General features: G+C 53.8%; 1 protein-coding gene across 2 annotated transcripts in view; it reads right to left on the reverse strand.

Annotated features, from left to right (window-relative positions):
• NRBP1 (nuclear receptor binding protein 1) overlaps positions 1 to 16,543 on the reverse strand; it is a 32,657-nt gene extending 16,114 nt beyond the window's left edge. For both annotated transcript variants that reach the window (XM_054293476.1, XM_054293474.1), the window contains exons 1-7: positions 16,479 to 16,543; positions 16,075 to 16,294; positions 2,618 to 2,740; positions 2,136 to 2,237; positions 1,964 to 2,053; positions 1,482 to 1,522; positions 396 to 490 (exon numbers count right to left, since the gene is read on the reverse strand). In XM_054293476.1, the coding sequence (XP_054149451.1) occupies positions 396 to 490; positions 1,482 to 1,522; positions 1,964 to 2,053; positions 2,136 to 2,237; positions 2,618 to 2,740; positions 16,075 to 16,278 (655 nt within the window). In that variant the 5' untranslated portion in view covers positions 16,279 to 16,294; positions 16,479 to 16,543. The remainder of the gene's footprint in view (positions 1 to 395; positions 491 to 1,481; positions 1,523 to 1,963; positions 2,054 to 2,135; positions 2,238 to 2,617; positions 2,741 to 16,074; positions 16,295 to 16,478) is intronic.
• Between the last annotated feature and the right edge of the window lie 297 nt (positions 16,544 to 16,840).

The following is a 16,840-nucleotide window of genomic DNA, read 5'->3' on the forward strand; positions in this document are numbered from 1 at the left end:
TAAACAAGGGCTGCTACCAGCAGCACTCCTGTGGCTGCATGAACACAGCTCCCAAAGCTCCACAGTGCTGGGAGAAGAACTCTGTGCATCAACATGAAAACCTGCAGAGCAGATGAACCCACAGATTATGTGCTTACAAAACCTCCAGGTTTCAGCATCATTTCCTGTGCCATCCCCTTGCGACAACAAGCTAAAGAGGCTAGAGAAGAGTCACTCCTGCACTGACAGGGGTCCAATCACCAGTGAATCCTGCTCCCAGTGTCTGGCACATCTGATGTGGAGGTGGAGAAGCACACGTACACACACGCCTCTGGTGCCAGGGAGCTGGAAAGGAGCAGTGCCTCTCTCTGTGTGGGCAGTCTCTGGAAAGGCAGGGGCGCCCCAGCAAGCATTACCTGACCCAATTTTGATCAGCCCGTTGTGCTGGATGAAGATAGTGTCACAGGTCAGGTTGCCATGGATGATGGGAGGATCACAGGAGTGGAGGTAGCTGCAGATGCAGAACAGAGCACTGGTCAAGGCCTTGAACCCCTCCCTTCACACCCTCCCACGTCAGGAAACCTCAGAAGAGCAAAGGGCACATGCCAGGGATTTACAGCAGCTGGGAGATACAATTCCACGAGTGTACATCAGCCTCTGGCTGAGAACCAAACAGGAATTGCCTCTAATGAATCTCCAGAACATGGCAGAGGGGAAGAGAAAGATTTCTCCTATCAGTTCCCAAGAACCTCAGGGTACCAGAGGTAAAGACAAGATTTCATCCAGCCCAGTACTGCTGAGTGCATTCTAAAAGGGCTACAATTTTATTTTTATACCAAAAATACCAGAGCCTTAGTCTGTCCCTACTCAAAGGGGCACTTAGTGCTATACACACACAACTGGGCATGTTTGTCAGCAGGCACAAATAAGGCTTTTCAGTGCTGGGTTCCAGGTACACTCTGGTTTTGCATCTCACTCTGCTCAGGTTTATGTTAGCAGCTAGCACAAATGAGGACAGTCAGCTGCCAGAGGCTTATTAGAACCCAAACTATTCACCAACAGCTGTAATTCAGTCAAGTGGCACCAGAGTTTCCACTACGGAGTGCAAGCCATGCTCTGTCATCCAGACTGTTGTTTTCCTAAGGTTCTAATTAGATACTCACCAACTCTAGCCCAGGTGGAAAAGTTTTTAAAACCCACACCACATTCTACCCAGCTGTATTGCACAAAGATGGCTGCAGAAGGGCTGCACCATCAAGAAATGTGCACACACACCTAACAACACCATGCCTCAATATCCCTGAAGCCACTGCCTGTACCAGGCCTGCAGCCTGCCAACACTAAGCCCTCTCACGTGGAACTTGCATTCCCTATCATCTTTGCAACATCCTCCTGACCAAGGAGAAACTCAAATTATAAAGCTGGATACTCTGGAGACCTCCCTAATACTTAACTGCCATCAGTCCCAAAGGCTGGGACCTCAAGGTCAGCACCCCACATACCTGAGAGCAGAGAGGATCTGGGTACACCACCGCTTCCATGCCTGCAAGGACAAGAGGAAAAGGAGAAAATCATCCACAAGGAGCTAATCAGCTAATCTGTAGTTCTGTGATTCACAGCCCACTCACAGGAAGCAATACCTGCCCCAGCTTTTACTCAGTGCAGGTGTAAGGAATCAGTACTCCCATGGGTCCAGGAACACACCTGGGCTCCAGTCTCCCGTGTACAGACACCTTCCCCCCTCCCTGTGAGGCCCCCGGACAGGGCCACGGCCATCACATCACACCTGAGAGGCTGCAGAGCTGCTGGCAGTACAGCACCCAGCACAGAGCTGCTGTCCCAGAGAACCTGCAGCTGACCTCAGGGACACAGGGCAGCTGCAGCAACGTGTTATCACCAGCTCTCTCTGGGATCCTCTGCTGGAAGGGCTTTCCAGGGGCTGATGGCTCTAAAGAGTTATGGTCACACAGAAAACACGAGTTACCTTTTCATTCATGGTTTTGTGGTTTTTCTTTGTCTTCTTCAGGAACTGTTTCAAGCTCCCTGAAGACATGTACTCAGTGATGAAGATCACCTGTGGGGCAGCAGGACACGTTACCCTCCACCTTGTTAATTACCCAACATTGAGAACCCAACAGCCTGATGGCTGCACTCACCCTGGCCTTGTTCTCTTTGACATCAGCCCAGTATTTGTGGAACTTCACAATGTTGAGATGATCCAGCTGAATCAAGTTGTCAAACACTGCTTTAACTTTTTCCTTAACATCAGAAAGACAAAAACATGTCATATCAGAGACCACACCAAATATCCTTCTCTCTTCTTGGCTCTTGGTCCCCTCAAACACTAACATAGATGTCAAGCCCCTGTGCTAAGAACAGGCAGGATCCCATTTCCTTCTGCACTGCATCTCACAGAGTGTGGTTTGAGGGCCAAGTCTAACTGAACACGAGGGCTCATGGAAATAGCCCAACAGTCTTCCAGGACATTTCCTACACAGGCCAGGCTTAAGCCAAATTTGCTACATTTGGACAGCACAGCCTTCCAAACCCAGGCAGTAATCAACACCAAAAGCATCCACAATCCCACCCCAGGGCAGGGCGTGCTCCTCACATCCTGTTGGGAGACACGTCAACTCACTTCCTGAAGCTTGAAGTTCTTCCTCTCAGAGAACTGCACCTCATTCCAGACAACCTCCACGCCCTCCTCGGTGTCCATGGCCAGGTAGGCGCTGTCAATGCCCGGGACATTGCGCTGGTTCACCTGCAGGGAAGGGGGAGACACCTGTGAGCCACACCTGACCACTGCCATGCAGCATCCCTGGAAAACCATCAACTCTGCTCATTAACTTTAATAAATGAGGATTCCAGGACAGGATCTGCACATGGAGCAGGGCATATCCCCAACATGAGTCACTGCAGAGCATGTGAGCAGCCAGTCCTGAGCACACTGGTGGGGAAACCTCGTGTGCACAGACGCTGTGCTGCAGCAAAGCTGCCTTCCACCAACAATAGATTAGATTTTCATGGTTCAGGAATGCAGCTCATTCCACCACAAAAAAACACTCCAACAATACAAGAGGGATACAGAAATGTCTCAGTAACTCAGATATAACTTTGTGAAGGAATCCTCTGAAAGGTGATGACACCTGAAACTCAACCAAAGCAGAGAGGAACAAGGGGAAAGCTGAAGCTTCAGAGGGGGAACCAATGACACAAGGGAAACCACGAGAGTAATTTCTTTAGTTAATAATTGTAAACATTGACCCAGCACAAGTACATCCACCCTGAACATTAAAGACACAGATGAGCACTCAGAAAGCAGCAAGGTAAGGGGAGGGGTTGAGAGTTTGGAGCCCAGCACGAGGATGGCAAGGGCTGTGGGAGGACATAAGGCTGAAAGAGCTGCAGAGATCAGGGGTGAACCCTGCTCCCAGCAGCAAAGCTTTCTGTAACATTGTTCTTCAGACATGTAGCAGCATTCAAGGATGAACACGGTCTCTTTGATCCAGCATCCATGGCATTTACTGCAATGCCTCTGCAGGCAATCTCACAGGCACACAGCAGCCACAGTGGATATCCCACTGCACTGGATCCAAAGCACTTAGAGAGGACAAGAAGGCAGAATCCACCTTTTAATTGTCAACCAGCAGTCATTGCTGCTCCCATCTGCTGCCCACACACCAAGAATCACTTCACAGATCCACAGGACAACCTGAGCTGGAAGAGATCCCCAAGGATCACTGTAGACAGGTTCTGTTCCTGCACAGGACAGCCCCAGGAATCCCCCCTGTGTCTGAAGCACTGTCCCAGCACCCCTGAACTCAGGCAGGGCTGGTGCTGATCTGATCACCAGGCCTGGCAGCTTCCAGCTGATCCAGCTTCCCCCTGAGGTAACTGCTAACACAGATTTGCCTGGCAAATCAAGACTCATCTTTATCACCTCCACAACACTCCAGAGCTCCTCCTTCTCCTGGCAAATCCAGACTCATCTTCTATCAATCACCTCCAAACACTCCAGAGCTCCTTCTCCTGGCAAATCCAGACTCATCTTCTATCAATCACCCCCACACACTTCAGAGCTCCTTCTCCTGGCAAATCCAGACTCATCTTCTATCAATCACCCCCACACACTTCAGAGCTCCTCCTCCTCCTGGCAAATCCAGACTCATCTTCTATCAATCACCTCCAAAACACTTCAGAGCTCCTCCTCCTTCTCATATTGCATCACCTTCTCTTCCCTCACTGGGGACCCCATCAGGATCCCACTGCTGGAAACTTCTCACTTTATAGAAGAGCTCCCTCAAAAATCCCTTCTCCCTCGGCAGCCACTTTCACATGACCAAATGTACCCAATTCCATCATTCCAGCTGAGTCACTCCGTTCCATTCTGCTCCCTCCACAGCCTGAGCACAGAGGGACAGGCCACCAACACAGGTGGGGTTCTTTATGATCTCCCAAGGGACTCTGAGCAGCCCAATGACATTTGACACTCTGGCACTGCAGGTGACACTGCAGGGACAAAGGGTGCCAGGCATAGTGCAAGCAGAGTGACACAGAGTCCTCTGGCAGGAAACTCAGCAGTAAAGGAGAATGACACAGCAGCAAGGCATGGCACGGGCAGGAATAGGGGTACAGGCCACCATTACACCATAATTACTGCCTGAGTACAGAGGACAGCTATGGAAAATCATCACAGGAGGTGACAGCCCAGCATGAACCACCCCACCTCCTTCCACCTGAGCTGCCTACACAACTGAGGGGTGAAAGGACTGAGATTTGGTTTAGGAAGGTGTTCATATTGATCCTAAAAACTTGATTTTTTTAAATGTATATATATGTATATAAACACACTGATACCAACAGGCCTGGCCTGTTATGTTTCATCATTAAAGAAAGCTGAAGAAATAAAAAGAATTAAGGACAGAAGATTTATTCCTTAAAATTTTAGAATAACTAATATCTTGGGGGTGACAACAGCATAAAATCGCCCAGCACAATTACTAAAGCTGAATGGCAAAAGGCTTTAGCTTCAGGGAAGGTTAAAGAAGCCCAAGGCAGCAGAAATGTCTCAGTAACTCAGACACAACTTTGTGAAGGAATCCTCTGAAAGGTGATGACACCTGAAACTCAATCAAAGCAGAGAGGAACAAGGGGAAAGCTGAGGTGTGTGAGCAGTGCAAGGACAAGGTGACAGCACTGACACCCAGCGAATCCCTTGGATTCTCCCTCTTCATCCCACCTGCTGCCTGCTCACAGCAGCACCTCAATAAATGATGGAGTCCAACAGCTAAAGGCCCTCTGCTCAAAGGCATCCAGCTTTACTGCATCGAGTAAATCCTCAGGAACCAGCAACTGCTGAAAATCTGCCCCAGTGATGCAGCTGGGGCCTGGCACCTGCCACATCTCCCATTGTGGCCCAGCTGCCCGAGCATAAATGATTTCCATGACTCATAGGCAATATCCCAGAGCTCCAGATATGACCCAGGACACCAAACCCAGCTGACATCACCCATGGCAATTCTGTTCCTCAGGAGATTCAGCAGCTTGGGGAGAAGAGCAAAAGGGGGAAAATGCAGACAGACAGCTGAAAGGCAACAGCAGACTCCTGCTGCCTGCCAAATCCCCACTGCACATCCCTTCCCTGCTCAGCAAAGCAGAATCCTGAGCCCTCGTGAAAGCATTGGGATCATTTATCCCTCTGGTACTTGCCCCAGAGCAGGCAGCCTCTACACCCTGAGGGAGGAAGTGATCTGAGCCCAGCTCAGCCCAATTTCTGCAGCACAGCATAGGAAGCAGCTCTGCACTACAGAAGAGCAAACACAGCTCTGAGTCCACATAAGCAAAAGGCAAGGAAACTCAACGGGAATATTAAATACTTAAAGGAGCATGGGGGAAGTGGCACAGTAGCTCTAAGGGGGAAAAAGCCTGGAAGTTAAATTTCCCTTTGGAAAGTTATTCCATTGTCCAACGCATATTTTTTCTATAGCTCTCAAAAATCTGTGTATCTGTTGCTGAAAGAGCACAGACCTTTGGAGAGACATTCTGCAGTTCACATGATCTGCCAATTGAACAAAAAATAAAAAGAGCCTAAATCACAAGTCACAGTGATGATTTACAATCTAGGGATAAAAGGTATAAAAACTGGGAAAAGTCCACAATAACTAGAGAGTCAGTACAGAATGGAGTTGCACATTGAAAAAGAGCTGGGGAGTGGCAGCACACCAGGCTCCACTCTCACAAGAAGCCCCAGACCTGGTTCAGAGCAGCACGAATGTGTTACCCAGTTTCCCTGGCCACCTGTTTAAGCCAGAGAAAGGTGAAAGCTCTGTCCAACCACCTGGGAAATGGTTGGGACTAGAGATAAGAGACCCCCAGAGCCAGCAGCTGGGCCACGAGCAGCTCAGCTTCTCTCTGAGCTGTGGGGAAACTAAAAGCAGCAGATTTACCAACAGAAATTGAACAAAAAGGGCTCTCTAGCATCTGAGGCTAATCCAGAATGTAACACAATAAAGAATGTCAGGTCCACTGCAGGCAAAGGCAAAAGAAATCCAACAAAGCAAAGAAACAATGCTACTTCATGTTTTAATTAAACTGACACATTGGCCTTGGCAATTACAGTCATGGTAGTGAAAAGCTGAAAGGCTTAATTCAACAAGAAAATTAAAATAACCAGTGTAATTGAACAGCAGCAAGGAAAGGATGGTATTGATTATTACCTTGGACACCCTGCACGGAGCCCTCCTGCCAGCCAGGGCTGCAGCTGCTCCACAGGAAAGGGACAGGTTTGGAACCCCTGCACGGTGTCACTGCTGTCTTATACATCACAACACTTCTATCATCATTATGGTGCAAGGATTTCATATCCTCAGTTTCACACCTCCTCTAGGACTGACTTGGTCCTTGCAGCAGCCATCTGACTTCTCTTCCCACCAATCCACTCTTTTATACCACTGCATTTGCTACAGGTGCTGCCTGTTATCATCCTAATCTTCTGCAATAGGGTCGAGCTGCAAGTTGTTGGGGGATAACTACATTCTACATGACCTTCATTTGCCCACACTGTGTCCCCCCACGTGTCACACCACCACTCTGCAGGCTGTCACCCAGTGGCCATCCAGCCTCTCCAGAAGCACTCTGACAGCTCTGGCTTACACCACACTGCAGGACAGACCTAACCACAAACTCCCACCAGGAAACTCCCCAGGCAGCACATCAGCAGTTTACAAAAGCACAGAACTATGACAGGAGTCAAGATACTCTGAATAGAAACAGCCCTCCTCTGGATACAGTCACTGACATTGGAAAGGCAGCCTCAGATCATCGAGTCCAGGCACTCCCCAAGCACTGCCAAGGCCACCACTAACCCATCCTGCACAGTGCCAAAGCATCCACACTGCTTTTAAATTCCTGCAGGGATGGGGAACACTGCTTTTAAAACCCTGCAGGGATGGGGACTGCACCCTGCCCTGCTCAGCCCGGGCCAAGGCTGGACACAGCTTAAAGGAAGGAGTTTTCCTTAATACCCACCCTGAGCCTGCCCTGGCCCAGCCTGAGGCCATTTCCCCTTGTCCTGTCCCTGTCCCCTGGCTGTCCCCTCCTGGCAGGGACTTCTGCAGAGCCACAAGGTCCCCCCTGAGCCTCCTTTTCTCCAGGCTGAGCCCCTTCCCAGCTCCCTCGGCCCCTCCTGGGGCTCCAACCCCTTCCCAGCTCCGTTCCCTTCTCTGCACACTCTCCAGCCCCATTCCTTCCTCTGCACACTCTCCAGCCCCATTCCCTTCTCTGGAAATTCTCCTGCCCCATTCCCTTCTCTGCACACTCTCCAGCCCCTTGATATCTCTCTTGCTGGGAGAGGCCCAGGATTTGAGGTGCAGCCCCATCAGTGCCAAGTATCCCAGAGGGAAAGAGGCATCATTCCACTTATTTAATGGATACCAGAAATGAATATGAATTGCAAGACCAAAGGGAGGAGTGCTCAGTTTCACTCGGTGCTTCACAACAAACAAGGAATCCAGTGGAGTCCGAGAGCTCAGCCACACTGAGCTGGTCTGTGGCAGGAGGAAGAGGCAATGATTCCTCATCCCTAACTCCCAAGGGGAAACAGAAACAGCAAAATAAACAAGGCAGTGTGGAAGAAACCCCAATATCTGTGAATGAGCCCATTCAGACAGCCCATCAGGAAGGTTCTGTAACTGCACTGGGAATGAGTGCCAGCAGAGTGACACTCCAAGGAGAGAGGGAAACCAGACAGGACAAACTCCATGTGACAAACCCCCAGTCTGCTGTAGCCCATCCTGTTCTTCTGTGACACTCTCACTTGGCAGAGAGACCTTGAAATCACTGCAGGTAACTCAACAGCATCAGTCACGCAGGAGGGGCTGAAAGATCAGTACTCTGAACAGAAAATGCCATAAAAATTGGTATGCTGTGGAAGCACCAGTCTTGGAAACAATCCATGAAGTCACATGAAACACTAATGAAAAGATATTATTTCATGTTTTCTGATAATACTGGAGAAAGCAAGCAATGAGGGGAACAAACACCATATTTTAAACAGGACCATGACCATCTGATCTTGACACACATCTCTAAATGGCAAAGCTGACTGCCATAAGGTGTCAGAAGTAAAAATGGCTGCAAGGTGAGATTATCAGTAATCCTGAAATGGAATAAGAGTATTTGGGTACACTGTTCACAGGATGTTTGAGGGAACTTCCAAAGGTACACAACAAGAACGATCAAGACAGGTGTCAAGCCAAGCCCTCAGCCTTGCCACCATCACCTGTACTGTCTTTTTGTTAAACTATTTTTCAAACTATTGCCCGTGCCAATGTGCTTCTCAATCTCTGCGCAAGCACACACATCTGCAAGCAACCTTCACACCAGATGAGCCAGAGCTGGGACAAGAGCTCTTGGGGTTGGGTTCTGCAGAGAAAGAGGGCCTGGGAGAGAGGTACCACACACCTGAGATGGGATTTCTTCTGAGCACTGGTCAAGAGAAACAGGGGGCAGCTGTCCTGCCATCCATGTTGAGCACCACGGGATGCCTGGAGAGCACCATGGGATGCTGAAGATCACCATGGGATGCTGAAGATCACCATGGGATGCCTGGATCAGAGCACCACGGGATGCTGAAGATCACCGTGCTTTCAGGCTACCCCAGGTCTGGCTGTGCCTGTGTCCATCAGGATTTGCCAGGCCCCTCCCTGCAGGCAGGTCTGCAGCCAGAGCCCCACACAGCCTCTCTGCCCTGTGCTGGCCCAGCCGGCAGGCAGCCTCTCCCCAGGCAGCCAAGCTCCCCAAAGCTGGGGCAGCTGTCAGGACACCAGGATGGCTGCCTGGGCACCCAGCACAGAGGGCTTTGGTGCTGCTGCAGACCAGGGACACCATGGGATGTGTCCTTCCCAACACAGAGGGCTGGCCAGGGCAGGCTGTGGTGCTGCTGCAGACCAGGGCATTTTTAGAACAGCTCTGTGAGGAATGCAGAGGGAGCTCCGTGGCTCAGCCCAGCCCCTGCAGCCTCCCAGGAGCAGCCAGGCCTGCTGCAGGCATGCTGCAAGGATGAGCGCCAGCTGTCCGTCACAGCCTGTGAGCACAGACACAGCGGGGCTGTGACAAATGCTCAGCCCCCTCTGCACCCCCAAGTGCCCCTCAGCTCTTTCTGGCACTTCCCATTTCTGTCAGGAAGCCCCACATGAGCCAATAAAAATGTTAAAAGGCTTCACAAACTCCCTTCTTCTTAATACCTTCCCTGTGGGCAAGGAATGCTGTAAAAACTACAGCATGGCATTGGTTTTCTGCACCAACTGGGAAAAATCAGGCCCATTGTCAAAGCCTGTCAGGGAGCTGGCAGCCCTCTAAGTGCCAGCCTGCTTGGAGGACTGGTGCTTATCTTTTACTGCCTCAGCATGTTTCCTTCCGGTCACAACAGAGGCTGAGAAAATCAGGCTCCAGCATCCCGCAATCCAAACACTCAGTCTGTTAGCATTTTTTCTCCAAGAATCCTGCACTCTGTCCCCTTGAAGAAATGTAAATCCAGAGGTACAAAAGTCACCAGCTGCCTTCAAATGAAAAATTATTCATGCAACTGAGACTCCCCCTAGAAGTGAGAAGACAACAAAGAGATAAAGATGCAACAGACCCAGTGTTTCAGTTCCTGTCTATCTGAGCTCAGGTCCTCAGCAGTCACAGCTCTTTTCTTAACATGGGATAGTTCCAGCATAGATCACTGAAATCCAGCTGTAACATCCAGCCACCAACAGCTGAGGAGTGCCAATCCAAACGACATCACAGGTCTTCCATAGAAAAAAGAGAACCAAACTCACAGCAGTGTGCTGCCTAAATGAATGTTTTAACTTCCAGCATCCACTGAAGAACAGCAAGACAGGATTCACGTGCACAGGTGCACAGTGTCTCAAACTTTGCTCCCTGAGCTCTGCTCCTGAGCTGACAGCCAGGCCCACAGGGAACTCCACCCATCACAATCCAAATGACAGACAGATCTTCCACAGAAAAAAGAGAGTCAAACTCACGGCAGTGTGCTGCCTAAATGAATGCTTTAACTTGCAGTATCCGCTGAAGAACAGCAAGACTGGAGTCACCTGCACAGGTGCACAGTGTCTCAAACTTTGCTCCTGAGCTGGCAGCCAGGCCCACAGGGATCTCAGCCCATCACGCTGTCACAGTCTGCACACCACCCTCAGGGAAGCTGTGGAGGGCTGCAGCTCTCATCCCAGGGTGAAAAACCCCACACAGAAAACAAGAATTACTCAACGTGGCAACCACTGCATGCACAGCCACACTGACACACGAGGCATGTGCCCAGAGATAAGGCAGAGAGGAACATCTCGGTCTCAGCAGTCACTGAAGTGGGGCAGAACACGGAGAGTGCAGCAGGGGAAAGGCCGGCAGCTGATCCGCAAGCGAGTGAGTAACCCACGAGTCACGGGGCAACCATCAGCCACAAGGCCACCCTTGGCTACCAGGAACTGAAACATCCCCTTCAGCCAGCCCAAAAACCCCCTCAGCACTCCAGGGGCCGTGGGACAGGTGCCCAAACCCTGTGCAGGACAGCACAGGACAAGTTTCCAGAGGATGGGCAGGACACGAGCAGGCCTGCAAGAACTGCACAGTTGTCGCAGACATCTTTTCATGAAAAATCTTTTCTTTGGAATTTTTCCTCCTGAGAAGCTGAGAGGCCTCAGGAACAAAATGTAAACAATGGTTATCTGCTGCTGTGGAATGCAACAGGTGCATCTGGGATTGGCCCATGTTGGTTTGTTTGTAATTAATGGCCAATCACAGCCAGCTGGCTCGGACTCTCTGTCCGAGACAGAAGTTTGTTATCATTCTTGCTAATGCTATTCTTAGCTTAGCTAGCCTTCTGGTGAAACCTTTTCTGCTATTCTTTTAGTATAGTTTTAATGTAATATATACCATAAAATAATAAATCAAGCCTTCTGAAACAGTGTCAACATTCTCATCTCTCCCCTCATCCAAGAACCCCTGTGAACACTGTCACACCCAGTGTTCTCCCACTGCTCCTGAGCAGCCTGGCACAATCTCTGGGAAAAGGCAAAGGTATTTAAGCACAGATCAGTGCTCAGTCTCCCATGCTCTGCCTCTTCTGCTCCAAGTGCCAGGCTGAGGCGTGCAGCAGCACTGGATGAGAGCAGCACCACCTGAGCAGGCTGTATCTCATGAGGAGCCCCCAGACCAGGCAGCCAGGCCCAGGCTCTGCCCTCCTCACCCTGACAGACACACCCACACACCCCAAAAGGGGACCTGCTTGTGCCCACACACACGTGGCACGGACTCCTTCTCTCCAAAGCACACCACAAAGACGCCAACAAAGTACTTCTCATAAAGCCTTGGCTCACACAGTCACACGGCGTTCTCCTCCCCAGAACACGGACAGACAGAACCTTGCTCGAGAGGCAGCCCTGACACACAGCAAACCCAAGGACAGGGCCATCGAGGAGGGGCTGAGCCTCTCCCACTCACCCGAGCCTGCCAAGCCCAGTGCCACTAACCCTGGCTGGAAATGCAGGCTGTGCTGCAGCGGTGCCCAGCTCCTCCTGCAGCCGTGTGTCACCCACGGAGCCGCCAGCAGGGACACAGGCACCCGGCTCTGTGCCAGGAGGCTGAACCTGACCTGCCAACGTGGTGCTGCACGCCTGCTCCATTAGGGAGTTTCTATTCCTAGGAGGCATAGCAGATGATTCTCGAGATACTCGGACAACCCAAGAAAAGCAAGCTATGATCACGCTGCCTGCAAGGAGGAAATGGAAATGGAAATGTCCTGGCACAGCAGGGCAGCACGAACAGAGGTTTTCAGGGACAGCAAGCACAAGAGAGCCAGGTGAGCACAGGCTGGAGACCCCACCAGCCCTGTGACCACCCTGCCCTCACGCTGTGGGGCCTGCCCTGTGCTCCAGCCACGGCACAAGACACTCTGTAAAGCCTCACCTGTGCGCTGGTCAGGAGAGAAACCAGGGATGTGGCACAATCCCAGAGCCAGATTCAGCCCTGGGAGGAAAGCAGCACAGTCCACAACACTGCAGGAACCACAGGTGCTTCCCCAAGTTCCACAAAAAACGGAATGTGGGGAACACAAGCATTTTTTATCTTGTTAAAAAGGGTTCCTAGTTAAAAATGTCACAGAAGCATTTGATTTTATTAAAACTACTCTGAACTTTCATGGGAATGACACTCTTTGCACTACAGAGCTCCCTGTTTATAGGAAGAATTACAATCAATGAACTCAACACTCAATCCTTTTTTATATCTGAAATTTAAGCAGGAATAGAATACAGAATAGCCAGCTGGAAGGGACCTCCACAGATTTCCTGGTTCCACTGTTGAACCGAATCAGGGCTGGCCCATGTCACAGCATGCTGGGCATTGTCCAAATGCCTCAAACACGGACAAGCCTGGGGCAAGTGTGACCCCCTCGTAAGGAAATGCTCCCTCTTGTCCAGCCTGAGCCTCCCCAGATGAAGCTCGGAGCCGTTCCCTGGTGTCCTGCCCTGGATCCCAGGGAGAATACCTACACAGGGAGCATCCTCTCTCATCAACACCTGGCTCTGCCGTGTGTAACAGCCCCAGGATGGGGTTCCGTGCTGTCCCACGAGGTTTGCCCTCTCGATGCCAGGGCACACGCTCGCTCCAGCCAAGCTGCTGCTGCCCAGGACCGATCCCTGTGGTTCCTTTCTGCAGGGCTGCGCTCCACCTGCTCCTGTTCCCCGCTCAGCCCCGTTCCCCGCAGCATTCCCCCTCGTGTGTTTCCGTTAGCGGGCACGGTTCAGCCCCGCTCTGCCCCGTTCCCCGCAGCATTCCCCCTCGTGTGTTTCCGTTAGCGGGCACGGTTCGGTCCCGCTCAGCCCCGTTCCCCGCAGCATTCCCCCTCGTGTGTTTCCGTTAGCGGGCACGGTTCGGCCCCGCTCAGCCCCGTTCCCCGCAGCATTCCCCCTCGTGTGTTTCCGTTAGCGGGCACGGTTCGGTTCGGCTCCGCTCGGTCCCGCCCCCCTCCCCGAGCCCGGCGCAGCCCCGAGGGTGTGGCCGCCTCGGGGCGTGGCCAGAGCGAGTCGCAGCCAATGGAAGTGGCCGGCGGTGATGTAAGGCTCCGCGCCGCCTGCCATTGGCTGGCGAGGCGGACCCGGGGGCCCCGCCCTGGCCCCGCCCCCGCCCCGCGGTGCCCCGGGACCGGCCCTGGTCCCGGTACTGGTCCCAATCCCGGTGCCGGTCCCGGACGGGCCGCGGGCGCTAGCGAGGGCCCGAGGCCGCTTTCCCCGAACCGGGAGCGGCAGCCCGGGCGTGCGGGGCCGGCACGGCCAGCGCGGGCCGTCCTGGCCCCGCCACCGTGCCGGGACCGGCGGCGCGGGCACCGTCCCGCCCAGAGCTGCGCGTTCCGGTAAGCTGGCACCGACAGCCCCGGCGCACAGCCAGCCTGCCCCTCCCTGCACTGTCTGCACAGCTCCACCTCTGCTGCAGCGAGCGCATCGCATCGCTCATGGATGCTAAAACTATCTTTAAAAAAATAAATAAATATAAAGGCGAGGCCATTACATTTCAAAACCTATAGCCGGAGCACGGCACTCGGAGCAAGCAGGAAAGGATGTCACACATAGGAAGTACCAGAGCAGAGGCAGAACACGCTGTCTCAACCCTGTGTGTGCACCCATTCCTCTCCAGATTATCATGTCTCATTGTTTCCACCGTGCCAGCTCATCCCACATCCAGCAGACACTGCCACAATAAAAGATCGGGATTGCATCACTGGGAAAAGGTCGGCAAACGCTTTTTCCACAGTGACACCATCTCCCTGAGAGCGGCAGTGAGTAAGAGAGTTAGCACACTGCACAGACAGGAATAACTAGTGTGGACAGGGGAACAAGGGCACTCTGCTCCGGGACAGGCAGCAAAGCTGCTACACCAAATAAACCCCAGGCAGGACAGCTGCAGTGCCACAGCTTGCTCCAGAGAGCAGAGCAGCCCAATGATTGTGACAGCAAAGAGAGTCTGCTGTCATGCAGCCCAGGCAACAAAAGCCTCTCCACAAGCTGGGGGCTGACTGAGACACGAATTCACAGCAGGATTTCACTGCAGGGTCAGCTGCAGCTGAGGCTGCTCCCAGTCTGTGCTGAGTGAAGGCTCCAGCAGCAGCAGCAGCCCCGAGCTCACCCAGATCACCCAACAATGATGAGTTCTGCAACCCTGACACCCATCCCTCAGCCTTTGGGGGTACAGCAGAGCTCTGGCCTCCACAGTGGCAACCTGCAGCCATAAGACAATCATTTAGCCACGCCGAAATGTCAATGAATTTCATTTGCCTGCTGAGGGCCTACCAAAAACCAAAGAAAACACTAGAGCTTCCCAGATGTTACTTGAGGTGTAGGAGAGCACAGAAAACCCTGCGTCTCTTTGCATCAAAATGATCAGTACTAAATAAAACACATTGAAAAGACAACACAAACAAGCCAGCTTTGTTCTCCAGCACGTGCCCCTTCAGTGCAACGAAAGAGATAAAGCACTTCAGGTATGGAATATACTGTGAAGGACACAGCCAGACATTCACACTTCTCCAAAAAAAGAGAAAAAGGAAACTTTTTTTTCCTGTTAAAGCTACATTTGTAACCAATCTGCAGAGCCACACCGGAATAGGCACATCCTGAGCACACCAAGCCAGCGTTTGGCTCTCATTAAACCAAACCATGACAGCCCTCAGCAAGCAAAGGTGAAGAACTGCAGGGAATCCCTGACCTTACTCTAACCTCCAAATTTACATCAGAACAAACCCTCTCTCACCACCCCGGGGGTTCGCACTGCCCTTTTCGCAGTGGTGGACAAAGCAGACAAACGCCTGTGCTAAGCCCGAGCCGGCTGAGAAAAGCCCCATCAGCACTTGGTTGTGCGGCTGTCAGCACCTGCCAGGGCTGCGCAGCCTGCCCAGCCAGGGAGAGGCACCGTGCCAGCACAGAGCAGAACCAGCCCGTGCAGACAGCCCCCAGGAAGGAAAACAGCGCCCAGCGAGGAGCGGAAAACAGGAGAGGTCCCCAACACCACGGTGTGATCTCCCTGTGCCCTGACAGCACGCTGCCAGCACACGCACCGGGGCGGGCAGGGCAGCACAGGCCGAGGAACGAGGCTGGGAGAGCTCACTGTGCCGCATCCTGGCTGCAGACCACACGGCAAAGCGAGCTCTCGGAGCTGAGGAGCCGGCTCGAATACCGGCAGCAGGTACCCCCACTCCCAGAGAACACCCAGAGCTGTCCAGCCACCGCTCCTCGCCGCTCCCGGAGAGACAGATCATTGGATCTTGCACCGGGAGGGCCGGAGCCGCTCCCCGCTCCCAGCAGCGGCCGTGACAGCGGCCTACGGCAGGGCACGCATCCCTGGCCGCGCTCCAGCCGCACGCTCCGGGCCGAGGAACGGCAGGAGCTGGGCCCCGCATCCCCTCCCCGCCTCCGGGAGCGCGGCGGGCCCCGCTGCGGGGCCGGGCTGTCCCGGAACAGGCGGCAGGAGGACCGGGGATCGGGAGGAAGGTGGGACTGCGCCCGCCGGGCCCCGCCCGGGCTCCCCGCAGCTCCGGGCACTGACCTCCTCGCGCCGCTTCTGCCAGCGGCCGCACGGCGACTCCTCCAGGATCTCGGACTCGTCCTCGCTCTCCTCCTCCTCCTCCTCTGGGGGCGCCGCGGAAGTCACCGGCGCAGACACCGAGGTCATCCCCGGGCCAGACGAGGCGGGCTCCGGCTTGGGGTCGGAGCCGCTGCTGGGCACCTGCTTGGACTCGCCCTCCGACATGCTGCGGTCGCACACCCTGCGGGAGAGCCGTGCTCCGTGAGGCGCCCGGCCGGGCCGGGCCGGGCCGGGCCCACCGGGCCGGACCGGGCCGCGCCCGCCGGGCCTGTCAGCCGGGGCCGCGCCCCGGGCCTGCCAGCGGCGACCGACCCGGCCGGTCCCGGGGCGAGGCGGGGGCCGAGGGCCGGGAGCCGCGCACTTACCGGGCCCGCAGCGCCTCCCGGTCCCGAACACGGCCCCGCCGCAACCGCCGCGCTGCGTAACGCGCTGAGCGGGGTGGGGCCTCCGCCGCAGCCAATCAGCGCCGCGAGCGGCGCGTCAGCACCCGCCAATGGCCGGCGGGCGGGGTCCCGCGCTGCGTCACGACAGGGGGCGCCCTGCGCGAAGGGCCGTGAAGGATCGTGAATGGGGCGGGGCAGCCCCGTAAAACAGCCAATGGGATAGCGGGAGTGGGCCCTCGGGGTCGCTGATTGGCCGGTGGGCGTGACTCAGCCTATATAAGGCGCTGTGTGTGCAAAGGCCTCTCATATAGAGGGGCTGGGCAATTATTCAGCTTGTTGCGAGT

Source organism: Melozone crissalis, unplaced genomic scaffold (assembly GCF_028551555.1).
Source record: "Melozone crissalis strain CALT ecotype California unplaced genomic scaffold, PUWL_Pcris_2 ptg000150l_1, whole genome shotgun sequence".
NCBI lineage: Eukaryota > Metazoa > Chordata > Aves > Passeriformes > Passerellidae > Melozone > Melozone crissalis.